Source organism: Sorex araneus, chromosome 6, assembly GCF_027595985.1.
Source record: "Sorex araneus isolate mSorAra2 chromosome 6, mSorAra2.pri, whole genome shotgun sequence".
In the NCBI taxonomy this organism is placed as follows: Eukaryota; Metazoa; Chordata; class Mammalia; order Eulipotyphla; family Soricidae; genus Sorex; species Sorex araneus.
In genome coordinates, this window is record NC_073307.1 from 57,385,839 (window position 1) to 57,401,766 (window position 15,928).

At 45.7% G+C, this 15,928-nt stretch overlaps 1 protein-coding gene across 1 annotated transcript in view; it reads right to left on the minus strand.

The window, feature by feature from the left end:
* The window catches only part of OCA2 (OCA2 melanosomal transmembrane protein), a 107,795-nt gene that overhangs the window by 30,956 nt on the left and 60,911 nt on the right, over nt 1–15,928 (minus strand). The window contains exons 18-19 of the mRNA XM_055142743.1: nt 13,210–13,337; nt 285–344 (exon numbers count right to left, since the gene is read on the minus strand). Coding sequence (XP_054998718.1) covers nt 285–344; nt 13,210–13,337 — 188 coding nt within the window. The remainder of the gene's footprint in view (nt 1–284; nt 345–13,209; nt 13,338–15,928) is intronic.

Below are 15,928 nucleotides of genomic sequence, written 5' to 3' on the forward strand. Positions count from 1 at the left end.
GGCAGAGGGTATCCTGTATCCCCTCTCACTTCCGGGCGTAAGTCCCTCCAGGTCTTCCTATGGATTTGGGGGGTGGGGTACACCTAGTGATGCACAGGGGTTACTTCCGGCGGTGCTCAAGAGACCATCCAGGATACCGTGGATCACACCGCATTGGCTGGGTACAAGCCAAGCGCCATCCCCCCTGGCGCCCAACATTTATTATTATTATTATTATTCTTTAAACAAAACCACGGGAGCAGTGTCTGGAGCATCATCTCCCTCCATCACAGCATGGAACGTACCTTTATTAGCAACGCCGTCTGCTCCCCAATGTACTCTATTAAGTGGAGGTGTGCCAAGGCCTAGGAGAAGCAGAGGGGGTGGGGGATGAGATCCACTACACTTAGAAACCTGCGGGAACTGCCTGCCCATGCAGGGTCCTAATATGGACGTAGCTCAGGAAGCTGCCTCAAACGAGGGCCAAGAATACTTGGCACAGCTCCCCATCCCGCCACCCCGAGTAAGTGGACTGGCCATTGTGTCGCCAAACTAAACCCGTAGAGAAGTTAATAGTTCACTACTCAAAGTCTGCACGGATGTTAATAAGAAATAGATGTACTTTGATTCTACAGAAATTACACCTACTGCAATTACAGGAAATCACAGAAATAATAATATTGTTTTTCTGCATATTACTGATCAAGGAACAAGTTGTTTTTTTTATAATACTATGATCCTCACCTTTGTTATGATCACAAGCATGTACTCTGTAACAATTATGAATAACTATGAATGATGATTTTCCCTGCCAAGTTCTTGACAGAGATGTATGAAAAGCTGCCTGAACTAAAGACCAAGGCTGCTGTTCCATCAGAACTCAGCCCTCTCAACACTTGCGTTGTCTCTTTAAGCCTCACCTTCCCTCTCGAACGGTTCGACGGGCGGCTGGCCCGGCAGAAACCGTGAACAGAAGCGAGACACACGCTCTCGTTCCCTGCAGAGCATCAGGCTCCAACACAGTCAGGAAATCATCCACCATCACCGAAGACCCCTTAAGGCAGGGAAGGGAAGTGTGGGGGTCTCACAGATCCCGGGGTCTCGCTGAATCTCGTGAATGCCCACGTTTCATTTAATCCACCGCATGCAGCCCCAGGTGTGGGTCCGGGCTAGTGAACTGCCTTCCAAGTTAGTGAACTGCCTTTCAAATTCCCTATTAAAATTAAAAGCACAAGGGCCCAGCGCCATAGGACAGCGGGGAGGGCATTTGCCTTGTATGCAGTTGACCTGGGTTCGATCCCCAACATCCCTTGAGTACCACCAGGAGTGATGCCTGAGCACAGAGCCAGGAGTAAGCCTGGAACACCAGCAACAACAAAATGAAGTTAAACAGCACTGTTCTGGAAGAATCCAGGGAGAGGTTTCCCGAGCTGTCAGGGAAAGGGGGAAGGTCCATCTGAAGCCGCGACTCAGCTCTGCCCCGAAGGCCCAATGCACGGGCGAGGCCAGCGGAGAAGCAGAGTGGTGGGCACGCAGGGTCCCGCAGGACACACCAGGACCACAGCAAGCTTCTCCTGGATGTGGCCCCGTGTGGGTCTGAACCTGCCCCCACACACACAGATGGTTCCCGTGCCTCAGAGCAGCTGGCTCGCCAGGCCCATCCCCCACCTGGTTTCCTGACACAGCCACTGGACCAGCGATTCTCAACCAGGGACCTCCAGGATGCCGACTGGCCCAGCCTTCTTGGAAAATATGGACATTTCTCAAAAAACTAGAAATTGAGCTCCCTTTTGACCCAGCATTACCTCTTCTGAATGTACCCTGGGAGCCCAAAAATGCACGGCAGAAACACCATCTGCACCTTTATGTTCACTGCAGCACTATTCACAATAGCCAGAATCTGGAAACAACCCGAGTGCCCAAGAACACAGACGAATGGATAAAGAAATTATGGCACATCTACACAGTGGAATACTATGCAGCTGCTAGGAAAAATGAAATCACAAAATTTGCCTCTAAATGAATGGACATGGAGAGTATCATGCTGAGTGAAATGAGTCATAAGGACAGGGACACACATAGAGTGATTGCACTCATTTTGGGTATATTATATACATATATATGTATATATATATAGAGAGAGAGAGTAGAAGAATAATATTGATGGCCAGGGAAAACAGGGGTTAAGCGGGGACTGGTCAATGGTTGGATCTAACCACAAGTGTGTGGGGGTGAGGGTAGGTAAGACAGAGAAGAGACCAGTATGACAATAATAGCTAGAAATGATCATACTGGACAAGATCTGAGGGTTAAAAATAGGTAAAGGGATTTTCCTGATAACCTTTCAGTATCAATATTGCAATTACAATGCCCAAAAGGGTGGGGAGGGGGGGGAAGGCTCCTGCCATAGAGGCAGGCAGGCAGGGGGTGGGGTGGGGGCGATGAGAGGGCACCTGGGGTCACTGGTGCTCGGAAATGTGCACTAGTGGAGGGACATATGTTGTAGCATGTATGACTGAAATCCAATCATGAACAGCTTTGTAAGGGTCTATCCACAGTAATTCTATTAAAAAGTTAAAACAGAGACTCCCAGGAGATTCCAGGGGCGGGGGGGGGGGGGGGCGTGGGGCAAGGGAGACTATCACATTAATGCATGAGAAACAAGGGCCAACTGGTATGTGTTTGTGTGTGTGTCAAGATTCGAGAAATTTGAGAAACTAAGTCACAGGATCAACCTGTTCTGAGCAAGGGTTTTTTGGGGGATCACCCCAGTGATTCTCAGGGGTTACTCCTGGCTCTGTACTCAGGCATTGCTTCTGGCGGTGCTCAGGGAGACCATATGGGATGCCATGGGTTGAACCCAGGTCAGCTGCATGCAAGGCAAATGCCCTCCCTGCTGTACTACAGCTCGGGCCCAGTTCTGAGCAAAGCCCCTGATAACAGCTGCAAGCAGGGCAACATTCTGAGCGCCCACAGGGAGTTCCACCTTTATTGCTTCTTCCCATCCGTGTCAGTAAGTTTAGGGAACGGACACCACGGCATCTTGAGTATCTTGTATCGGTGTTTAGAACCTGGAGCTGAGCATGGATCTGGCTGATTGGCCAAAGTCTGCGCTCTCACACCCCCTGGATGCCAACCACCACCTAGTGTAGAGATGACTCCTCCCAGCAGAGGGCGCCCCAGTCACAGCCTGGGAGGGCACCTCCCTGCCTGGCATCTCCCTGGAGAGGCCCCGTCCGTGGGTGCACTGCATCGTTCCATCGATGCAGTGGTTTAGAGCCTCGTGGAGAAGGCTGGCAGAGTCAGGGTGGCGGGAACGAGGAGGGCGTCACCCTGAGCTTACAGCATCTTAACAGTGCCACACCCCCTCTCCCCCTGCAACCATGCAGACGGCACTTAAGACTGGCAGGAGGTGTTGCCCAGTGACTGACCTTCTGGGTCCAGCGCATCACTGGCCCTGCTGACCCCAGGCTTCCCTGCTTCAGGCTACTCTAGTCTGCGGGAAGGATATCAAAGACACGGACTTGATCACAGGAGCAGCTCTTCTGTTATTTTGGGCGCCGTGGGTTTTGGTCCTGGCAGGCTTTCGGCCCAGGCCCAGGTATTCTCTCCCTGCCACACTATCCCAGGGGCCGTCATCCACCCTCCCTAGCCCCTGGGGAAGCTTCCTGCCAAGGACCAGCTCCCAGCCTGCAGTCTCTGCCGACTCTGGGAGTTTGTTCCACCCTCGAAGGGTTGACAAAGTCGACTCAGAAAAGACGTCTGAGCTTCTATGTTCGCTGCTGCCAACTTCTCTTTGTAAGGCGTTGTGATTTACAGTATTGATAACGGCAGGGTTTCTATAAGAAATATTCCAAGCCCAGACCCCAGGGGGTCAACTTTCCTCCCCCACTGTCTCGGTGCCCTTCACCCCACCCACTCCTGTCCCCCTGGTCCCCTACAGTGATCAGCTTCCTACGGAACATCAGTCCTCAGCTTCTGCTGCCCCTTTGGGCATTTGTTCCTTCTTTCCTGTGTCTCCTTATATCCCTGTACGAGACAGATCAGTCTGTCCTTCTCAGCAAGGGATTCTCCAGATCTCCAGATGATTCCCTCTTTTCTCAAGCAAACTTTAAAATGCAGTTATAAATGCCCAGTAGGGAGGCGTTGGGCAGGGACCTAGGACAATGGTTAGGGCCCTCAGCCCGGTCTCCACTACCAACAGTGCATGGTCCCCCGAGCACCGGCCTGGCCTAATGGACCAAGAACTGCTGGGGGGAGCTCCCAGCCTCAGTCCTGGTGATGACAATATGGTGTCCGGAAGACGGAAGTGACGCTGTTGATGTGGATATGATTCTAAACACCTGCTGAGCCTGTGGCCGACCCCAGCCCCACACAAGGTCCTCCAGGGCCACCAGGAGTGTCCCAGGAACCCCAGCATTACTGGATGGGGGAGGGGAGACCCCTATGGGAAACACAAACAAAATCCAAACACAGAGGTTGGATGCAAGGCAGGATCACCCCTGGCCCGCACCCCTAGCTGGATTCTGCAGCAAGGAGGCCAGTCGCAAATGAAACCAAAACATCTATTTCAGGATTTTTTTTTTTCTTTGATCATCAAGAAAAAATTCTGAGTTGTTTCCTTTTTTTTAAAATTTTGCGTTTTGGGTCATGCCCAGCAATGCTCAGGGGTTACTCGTGGCTCTGCACTCAGGAATTACTCCTGGTGGTGCTTGGGGGACCATATGGGATGCTGAGGATTAAACCCAGGTTGGCCGCATGCAAGGCAAATGCCCTACCCGTTGTACTATCGCTCTGGCCCCAGAGCTGGTTTTGATGCCATTGTTTTCTGGCACTAATGAAACTTCTTTTTATTTATTTTTTTGTCATTGAAAACACATGGTATCCCCATAGATGCTAGGAAACTTTTTTTAAATGTTTAAGTAGACTTTGTCCCTCTCGGGGAGCCCGGCAAACTACCAAGAGTATCCTGCCCGCATGGCAGAGCCTAGCAAGCTCTCCGTGGCGTATTCGATATGCCAAAAACAGTAACAAGTCTCACAATGGAGATGTTACTTACTGATGCCTGCTCAAGCAAATCGATGAACAACAAGATGACATTGCTATAGACAGAGCAAGTTGACTTTAGAAAATGATAACTCTGACTTATTAAGATGAATTCAAGCAATGTTTCCTATATGGTTAGGGCACAGATCCCAAAACTGAGATCAGCCAGACGGTTCCCCCTAAGTGTCCACAAGTAGAAACTCCCCGATTCTTATCAACAGGGTCTGCCATGAGGAAAGAACAAAATGAGGATAAATAGAGCATCAGAGAGAAACAGCAGGTGCCCATGGGGCTCCAAGCAGTGAGTTCTCAGGATCAGGAAACCAGGATGGGACAGAAAGGGGTCACTCTGTCACTGGCCCTAAAGGAGACAGACGCACACTTGGTGAATACAGGAACTGATAAGATCTGATAAGACCTGATAAGGCCTGATAAGACCTTGGCCAGTGCAGGCCCAGAGAGGCCAGACACCCTCCAGAGAGACGCTCTAGCAGGAAAAAAGGCTGTGACGGGACGGGAAGGTGAACACCAAAAGCTCCAAGCTCTTCCCCTTTCCCACGCCTAGTACAGACTCTTATCTAGGCACAAAGTCCCATGGGAGGGTAGCACCTTAGCACTCTCATCCTGCTGTTGATCAATTTGCTCGAGTGGGCACCAGTAACATCTCCATTATGAGACTTGTTGTTACTGTTTTTGGCATATCGAATACACCACGGGGAGCTTGCCAGGCTCTGCCGTGCAGGTTGTTTGCTGGGCTCTCTGAGAGGGACGGAGGAATCGATCCCGGGTGGGTCGGTCGTGTGCAAGGCGAATGCCCTACCCACTGTGCTATCGCGTAGTTTGGGTGAAAACCTGTAAAGTCAGATCTGCAGAGGCAAGTGAGGGCCTTCCCCATTCTAGGGAGTGGCTGCATGCCCACCAATCCACCTGAGGTGTGAACTCTTGTCTCTCTCCCCTCAGGAGAAGATGAGTTAGCAGAGGGCATCCAGATCAGAATATGAAGAAATTATATGGTCTTTATTTGCAGGATGCATTATATTCAATTCAGAAAATTCTAAGGATTCCCAAAAGGCCTACTAAACTTATAAATGTGTTCGATGTGGTCAGAGGACACAGAACACTAATTCTATTTCTATGTAATCGGTGTATTCTATATTTCAATCCGGGTGCACAGCACAATACTTCATTTTGGTTTGTTCTGTAGCATACCAATACAAGGTCATATAAAACTAAGAAAACAGATGCACTCAAAATAGCATGAAAGGAATCAAACAGAGTTAGAAACTTAATGTAAGAAATGTAAAACTTAAACCGAAATTTTATAAATTGCCCTTCAAATATTAAAAAAACATTGAGAAAATGAAAGGATGCCAAAGACTGCGGGAAAATATTTGCAAAACATATTGCTGATGGATAATTTGTATTCAGAATATATCCAGACTCTCAGAACTCAATAAAGAGGCAGTTGGAAAGAGTGTTGAAAATAGTTTAATATAAATCCATCAAAGAAGACACAGAAGTGGCTAAGAACATGAAAAGATGCTGAAAATCACTATGAGATACACTTCACAACTACAGGAACGTTTCTCATAAAGGGAACGGCAGTAGATGAAAACAAGGATGCAGAGAAACGGAATCCTAGAGCATTATGGATGTGGGTATATATTATGGATTTGTTACTATGGAAAACACTCTGGCAGTTTCCAAAGAAGCTAAATTTATCAGCTACTCAAAATAACTGAAACACATCTACACAAAGACTTGTGCAATGTGTACAAATGTGCAGGGCAAAAACACTCATACTACACTCAAATTGAACACATTAAATACCGATGGTTGTCAACTGGTAGAATAAGAAAACAAAATAAAGCAGGAAACTTTTCAAAAATAAATCAAATTATCCCTATATGCATAGGAAAATATGTATAGACCTCACATAATCAGATCTATAATTTTTAAAAAGCAGACAGGATGGACCACAAGCGTTCAAGAGGTAGGGCAACAGGCAGAACACGGGCTTTGAACACAGCAGCTCCAAACTCCATCCCCAAAATCACACGCTTCCCCAAATGGTCCTGGGAGTCAGCCCTGAATACCACGAGAGTGGCCCAAAACAAAAAGCAAATCATAATAGAAGGAATATTTTTGGCTGCAGATATTCCTGACTGCCCTCGACTGGAGGCTGTAAATAATATAACGGGAGGGGGGCCTTTGGGGGTGGAGAAAGGACACACCATTCTGAATTTACTGAAAGTCATTACGCTGTAAACTTTAAACTTAAGCTGGCAGGGGAGGAGGCTAGAGATTTTCTGTGTAAATTCTATCTCAGTAAAGTACTTTGTAAAATTCCAGAGCTGGGAGCAGAGAGATTGTACAGCAGGTAGAGCATTTGCTTGCATGAGGCCAACCCGGGTTCAATCCTGGGCATCCCATATGGTCCCCCTGGCATTTCCAGAGTGATTCCCAAGTACAGAACCAGGAGTAAGTTCTGAGCACTGCTAGAGGTGTGACCCTCTCTCTACCCCCCCAAAAAAAAAACTCAATAAAAGCTCCAAACAGCAGAATAATAGCAACTGAAAAAAAAATCAGAGATCCAAGATGAGAAGGAGGAAACTGTTAGGAAAGAACAGAAGGTGGGGAAAGGTCTGAAAATAAATGAACAGCAGGGGCTGGAGCGATAGTACAGCAGGGAGGGCATTTGCCTTGCACGCAGCCAACTCGGATTCGATTTCCAGCATCCTGTATGGTCCCCCAGCACTGCCAGGAGTGATTCCTGAGCATCACTGGGTGTGACCCAAAAAGAAAGAAAGAAAGAAAGAAAGAAAGAAAGAAAGAAAGAAAGAAAGAAAGAAAGAAAGAAAGAAAGAAAGAAAGAAAGAAAGAAAGAAAGAAAGAAAGAAAGAAAGAAAGAAAGAAAGAAAGAAAGAAAGAAAGAAAGAAAGAAAGAAAGAGAAATGAACAGCATACCAGAGAGCTGTGGATTTGGCTCTAGAAGAACAATATAAGAATTATCAGAGGGGCTGGAGCGGTAGCACAGTGGGTAGGGCATTTGCCTTGCACGTGGCCGACCCAGGTTCAATTCCCAGCATCCCATATGGTCCCCTGAGCACCGCCAGGAGTAATTCCTGAGTGCAGAGCCAGGAGTAACCCCTGTGCATTGCCGGGTGTGACCCAAAAAAAAGCAAAAAAAAAAAAAAAGAATTATCAGAATCCCTGAAGAACAGGATGGTGAATTTAATGAAGAAACAATAGTTAGAGAAATCATCGATTAGAATTCCCCAGAGTTGAAGATTACAGGCACCAAGATCAAGAGACCCAAAGAGTCCCGACCCAAATCTAGGAAAAAGCCAAGACACATTGTACTCAAAACGACGAAATCCAAAGCTCAAGGCAGAAGACTGAAAGGAACCGGATGAAAAAGGAACTTACACACAGAGGAAAACCCAAAAGGGTCACAGCAGATCTATCCAATGAGACTTTGCAAGCCAGAAGAGACTGGAGGGAGATACAACAGACACTCAATGGACCGACCACGTCACCAGGAATGCTCTGTCCAACAGCTGCATGGCCGCTCAGTTGGGAAGGAGCAGTACAGAGATTTCATGGACAGACAAAGGCTCGGGGAATTCAGAATCTTGAAACCAGTCTTGCAAGAAGCATTAAAGGAGCTTCAAAAAAAAGCAAGACAAACTTCCAGCGCTTGGAACTGAGTGTGGCATCACTCAGGGAGCTAATGTTTGCTCTCTGGTAGGTTAAGGATCGTCCTTCCCGGCCGGCTCAGGGACTAGGCATCTGCAGCAGCAAATCGTATTTCATTTATACTGTTCTATACCTGATAATGTGTCTTCCATAGAGATATTTATTACAACCCTTTACTTATCAATACGGATACTTGAGCAGCATCTCTAATATAGTATTTCCTAACATAAATCCAATAGTCCCTTTCTTAGGATAAAACACACTTTTATACTTCTGTAGGCCTAATTAGCTTCGCCCCCTAAATCTATTTTAACTCTCTTCACTTACTAAATTTTTTGTTGTTGTGGGGTCACACCCAGGGGTGCCCTGAGGTTACTCCTGGCTCTGTGCTCACCAGTAGATGCTCAGGGGACCATACAGGAGTCAGCAATTGACCCCCAGGCTGGCCATAGGCCAGACAAATTCCCTAGCCACAGTAGTATAACTCCAGGCCCCTAGTTTTTAAACGTGTAGTATTTATCTATTTCATGTAAATCTTAAAATTTATTAGCACAGAATTCTTCACATTAATTTTTAATTTACATACCTATAAAAATTATACAAGTTTTAAATTTTTTTACTCATTTATCATTTATTTACAACTTTTTGTGGAATTCCAAATGATATATCATTTTCCATAATGAAAGAGGAAAACAGATGACTTCATCCCAAATATGAGATAAAAAAGGAAACATAGTAAGGAAATAATAAATGGTCCAAGTCATTGGGACTGAAGACTTTCTCCACAAGCTGAGAGTTCCCAGAGGGGATGGGGCCGGGGTCCCGGGGACACTGGTGGAGTGAAGTGGCTCTCTAGTGGGGTGGAATGCCACACCCATGAAAAGTGCAATCAACAATCAAAAAGGTGTCAATAACAGCACCTCAATAAAAATGGTTTTAAAAATAAAACAGCCAGAGCCAAGTACAGTCAGGAGGACACTTGCCTTGCAGGCAGCTGACCCAGGATTGACCCCACCTGTGGTCCCCTGAGCCCCACCAGGAGTGATCCCTGAGAACCTGAGATCCGCCCGAATCACCTCCTGTACACTGTCATTCCATTGCTCATCGATTTGCTCGATCGGGCACCAGTAATGTCTCCATTGTGAGACTTGTTACTGTTTTTGACATATCGAATATGCCACAGGGAGCTTGCCAGGCTCTGCCATGCAGGCAGGATACTCGAGGTAGCTTGCCAGACTCTCCGAAAGGGACGGAGGAATTGAACCCGAGTCAGCCACATGCAAGGCAAATGCCCTACCCGCTGTGCTATCGCTCCAGCCCACCTAAAAAACAATAAAATAGATTTACAAAGCTTAGTATCCTCAACACAAAGCGAAGGACAAAGCTGAGAAAATGTACAAAACAGACATTGCCACTGAGACGGAAGTTCCCAAGACCAGGCACGGAAAGTGGAGGGGGATTCAGTTTCCACTCCATGACCTCTGTGTTCAGCATGGAGCACTCAGACAAAAAAACTGACATTTGGGGCCAGAGCAATAGTTACTGTGGGGAGGGCTCTTGCCTTGCACATGGCTGACCCGGGTTCAATCCCTAACATCCCATTTGGTCCCCCGAGCACTGCCAGGAGTGATTCCTGAGTACAGGGCCAGGAGTCATCCCTGAGCCTCATTGGGTGTGACCCCCCCAAAAAAAATTCAAAAACCTCGTGGTCAGCCCTCTCTCACAGGGGGGCACTGCCTCGTGTTTGATATGCCCAAAGGTGTCTACGACAGTCAGTCCTCATGCCCCTTGAGAGCACAAACTAATGAGACCATCTCTCACACAGTCTCCTACAGAGTAATTCCACCTCAAGTCCTCTGCAAAGACAAAAAAGGGACAGAAAAAAATCATGAATAAATGACAATATTTCCACCGCTGGTCTTAAAGACAAACATTTTTTTTATCTGTTTTGTAGGGGGCACACCCAGGACTCACTCCTGGCTCTGTGCTCAGGGATCACTCCTGGCAGGGGTCAGGGGACCCTCTGTTGTGTCAGGGACTGAACTGGGGTCAGCCACATGCAAGGCCACATCTTTCCTATAGTACAATCTCTCCGGCTCCAAAATAGGTTTTTAAAATGTATTCTTGAGCTAGCTGAATTTCGGGGGATTCAACCATTTCTAGTTATAATGATAAGTTAATGGGCTACCAATATTCTTACAGGGATATCAAAGGGAAATTCTTAACTGGCCTCACATGCTGGAGGAAAAGGCAGCTGAGATAGAGAAGGGAACACCAAGTAGAAGATGTTGGGAGGACCCATTCAGGTTGGAAAATGCGAACTGAAAGTAGACTATAGACCTAACATGAAGGCTACTCAGTACCTCTACTGCAGGCTACAACACCCAAAAAGAGAGAGAACAAAAGGGAATGTCCTGCTGCCGCCAAGATGTGATCCCGGGGGCCACACGTGTGTGCGGCGTCTCTGCAGCTGCACGAGCGTGACTCCAGATGCCAGCTAAATTTTTCGACATGGTCTCTCTCTCTCTCTCTCTCTCTCTCTCTCTCTCTCTCTCTCTCTCTCTTCTCTCTCTCTCTCTCTCTCTCTCTCTCTCTCTCTCTCTCTCTCTCTCTCTCTCTCTCTCTCTCTCTCTCTCTCTCTCTCTCTCTCTCTCTCTCTCTCTCCTCTTCCTTGCTGGGGGTGAAGGGCGTGGTGACTGCCATATTATGACAACCCCAGATGGGATTTACAAGCTTGCAATGATCCAATATCTGGAAGAAATCTCCCTGGACTTAGTTGCTAAAGTACAGAAATCCAAAACATATCTCTTCACAACAGGTCTGACTCTAGTGGGGTACTCCTAACAATAATAGTGAGGTTTGTGTTGAATTATTGAATGTAACCAAAGTAAATAGAAAGTAAAGTGAAATTTATCAGTTATATGGCAGGGGAGGGTGCGGGGGGGGGTCAGGATGGGAGGTGTACTGTGTTTTTGTTTGTCTGTTTGTTTGTTTGTTTGTTTTGGTGGTAGGATATGGGCACTGGTGAAGGGATGGTTGTTTCAGCATTGTATAACTGAGACTTAAGCCTAAAAGCATTGTAATTTTCCACATGGTGATTCAATAAAATAAAATTCTTAAAAAAAAAGGGGGGGGAATGCCCTGCCACAGAGGCAGGGTGGGGTGGTGGGGGATGGGGTGGGCGTGGCAAGAGGGATACTGGGAACATTGGTAGAGGAGAATGGGCACTGGTGGAGGGAATGGGTAAATGATCACTGTATGAGTGAAATGCAAACACAAAAGTTCATTAAGTTTGAAACCGTACATCACAGTGATTCTCTTAATAAAAAATTAAAAAAAGAAAAAAAAAGAAAATATTATGTTAGGAAGGGACACAATGGTATTTCATTTCCCCCTTTAGAATCCCCCTGCTTTTTCTTTTTGTTTTCTGTCCTTGAAAGTCTTTTCACTTTTCTATATTAAAATTTTTCTTTAATTGAAAAAAAGGGGAAATTCTTCATTGTTTCACACAAAATAGAGAATGATGAATATCGGGAGAGTAAAAGTGGTTAAAGTTCCAATTTGTTGGTGTTTTTCATTATAAATTTAGCAAATAAAGTAACTCCTTTTTAAATAAATCTGAAATTCACCAAGCATCCTTACACACAATGACTTTTCTTAATCCTGATAACTTCCTTACATTCTTTTGCTAAAAACATCACATCAATTTTATATATATACATATATTAAAAATATTAATATTTCATGTTCCTTAGCTGTTAAAATATACAAGTAATATTATCACCCTGCTCTTTTCCTGTGACTCTGCCTTTAGCTCTAATGAGCAAGTTCTACCTTACAGTAAATGACAGTAGATAACTTATCTTGTAAAGTACATTTTTACATACAAATAAAAAGTAAAGCCTACAGAAAAATTATTGTCAAGAATTTAGTCAAAAAAGAATGAAAACTGATTATGGCTTTTCAGCAAGTTAAAGCAATTAACACAAGGCACTGGTGTGCTTGATGCGACCCTTTGGGATTTACTAATTTTCCACCTGATTACACCTTTATAGATGAGACTGAGTCATGTTTATAAAGCAAAATTTAAAAAATAATTCTGTCACAAGAGCTGAAACTAAAAGCACAGATGTTACTCGTTCTTTTCTATGGCCATCGTTTCCATGATAACGGAAAACTTCCTCAAATGTCACACCACATGTAAAGGATTATACAAGTAACATTATCACCCTGCTCATTTCCTGTGACTCTTCCTTTAGCTCCGATGAGCAAGTTCTACCTTACAGTAAATGACATTAAAATGAGTTCAAAAGCCATAAAGGTAATTCAAGAAAAAATAGTCAAAATTAAAAGTTGTCACCAGACACCCCGCCATTTTCTTGCAGACTATGTGGAAATACAGTAGGCAGGCCATCTTTGCTCACTAAAAATAACTGTGAAATACAATGATCAGGGGAAAGATCCCATCCTGAGAGACCCCATTACCTCCATCAGAACAAAGAGCGCAGCAAAGAACAGAAGTGTCGCCCACTCCACCCTGTGCAGAATGATCTCGAAATCACGGATGTCAGCTAAAATCAACAGCCAGATGGCACCCAGGATAGCAATCCACCCTGAAAAGCAAATAAACCAACATGAAAATGTAGTTCGATTGCTAATGTGGCAGTTTTTCATCTTCACATTGCGTTTTTCCCATATGGAGGATAATTAATATTCTGCAAAATACATGTATTGAAAATGTATTATTTCTGTTCCGAGGGATGTGTATGAGAGCACATAAAACCTACACCACAAATAAAGAAAACAAAATGAACGTACCTCCACCAGCCCCTTCCAGCCCTTCGTGTGACCCCAAGAAACCATTCGCCTTTTCTCAGACTTAGACACTTTCTACATTTTCTGTATATCTGAATTGTAGGGCACGGTGGGTTTGGGGGTCTGCCTTGCTCTTCCATTCAGCTCGGTTAGGGTGTCAGGACGGCCAGTGGTCTAAGGCACCCACTTATCTCAGTTCTTTTAAGATGCTTCGATCTTGGGATGCGGATCAGCATTTCTGTCTGATTTGTTCTGTATGTGCCACCCTGTGCTTATGCCACAGCGTACATAACCTTTTTTCCGGCATAACCTAATTACCTTGACTCCAAATGATCACGAATGAACACACCCTCAAGCTGCATGTGGGGACATATGCTCTCAGCTCCCTTAGGCAAACATTTAGATTTGGACTGGCTGCATCAGACCATACACTAGGTCATACCATAAATTAGCATTATGAAATAGCTGTTTTAAGAAATAGAAAAAAAATATGCTCTTCAGAAATGGTCGCGTTATTTAAAACCCCTCCAGCAGTGGAAAATTCCATTTCTAGCCTTTTTGATTTAAGACGTTCCAATGGGTATGCAGTGGCTGGATTCTCTCTGAGACTAATAGTGGTGTCTTTTCATGTACTTATTTTCCCTCTGTGTATCTTCCTTTGTGACCTTTAGGTTCAAATCATCTCCTTATTTGTTTTTACTGATTACTGTGCATAAATCCTGAGAGGAAGAAGAAATGAGATCATAAATATTGTAGCAGGAATTGATGAGACAGAAAATAGAAAACTATTAGACAGAGATAATGATACCAAACTCTCTGTGATCAGCGAGACTAAACAAACCTCAGTCAATCCGAATAGCACAAACGATGTAGAAACAAAAACTCTATCAAGATGATTAGGTGCAGAACTAGAGATTCTCCAGACATCGAGAGAGCCCTCATTTTCCATCGATGCTACCAGCACTTGCCACAAACACAGTAGCGTCTATCTGTGGGGCTTCCTACCTCAGAGGAATGGTAGGCCCAGCCAAGAACCTGACCAGACAAAGCCAAGGGGTCCACAGAGCTGCACTGCCATCTGGAGGTTCTGGGACAGAACCAGTTCCCTTGTTAATTTGGGTTCTTGACATAATTCAGTTTGCTGGCAGCTGGGAGACTGAGGCCCTCAATTCCCTAATGAATTCTGCTGAACCTCCCCTCCCCTCGCTCTGTAAGTGGAACAAGACATAATGACGGCGCATCTGTCTGCGACGGGGCATCTGAATATTTTAAGCCTGCTGTGGCGACCCATGCTCAGAATAATGCTCCTTACAGAACATTGCTGCTCACTGTCAGTGCAGCTGGTCAGCCAAGAGCTTGGTGAGATACAAGATGAGCCAGAAGTAACAGTCAAAGGGAGAGAGAGAGAGTAAGAGGGAATGTGCCTGCCACAGAGGCAGGGAATGGGAAGGGGTGGGGGTGGTGGAAGGATACTGGGAACATTGGTGGTAGAGAATGGGCACTGGCGGAGGGATGGGTATTCGAACACTGTATGACTAAAATGTAATCACAAAGGTTTGTAAGTCTGTAACTGTATCTCACGGAGATTGATCAAAAAAATGAAAAATAATTTTAGGGACTGGAGCCATAGCACAGTGGGTAGGGCATGTGCCTTGCATGCGGCTGATCCAGGTTCGATCCCCGGCACCCAGTCCAATCCCTGGCACCTCATATGATCCCCCAGGCACTGCCAGGAGTAATTCCTGAGTGCAGAGCCAGGGGTAACCCCTGAGCATCGCTGGGTGTGACCCAAAAAGCAAATAATAATAATAATAATTTTTAAAAGATGAGCCTGAGGCTGTTTCCATGAGCCTGCAAACACAGCCCCCAGTGCAACGCCCACGGCCAAGGAGACACTCTGACTTTCAAATATTACTTTGTAATAAATATATTTCATGAAACCATGGAGATTTCTCTGCAGGAACATCAAGTGAAAACCCGTTGGAAACAATTCCCCATTCGAGACACCTCTAAGAACATTTGGGTTTGGGGAAGGAGGTCAGGCATTAACTGGCCCTAGGAAGAGTTGGCTGCCACACCCCTTTGAAGGTTCAAGATTTCACTGCAGGAAATCCCTGCCCACAATGACCCTGGTGTGGTGGAAATAGCAAGAGAACTCGAATTTGACATCAGATCTAACGATGGAACTGACTGGCACTAGCATCATGACAGAACTTGATTGCAGGAGAAATTGCTCGGTTTGAGCAGGCAAAGAAAGTAACCTGAAGACAAAACGACCCCGGTAAAGAAGCAGTGAACACTGCTGGAAGGGTCACAAAAAATTCAGAGCACCGGACAAGCTTGGTTGATAAGTGGTCTCAGACCTTAGGATGACTGTCTCCTGTTCTAA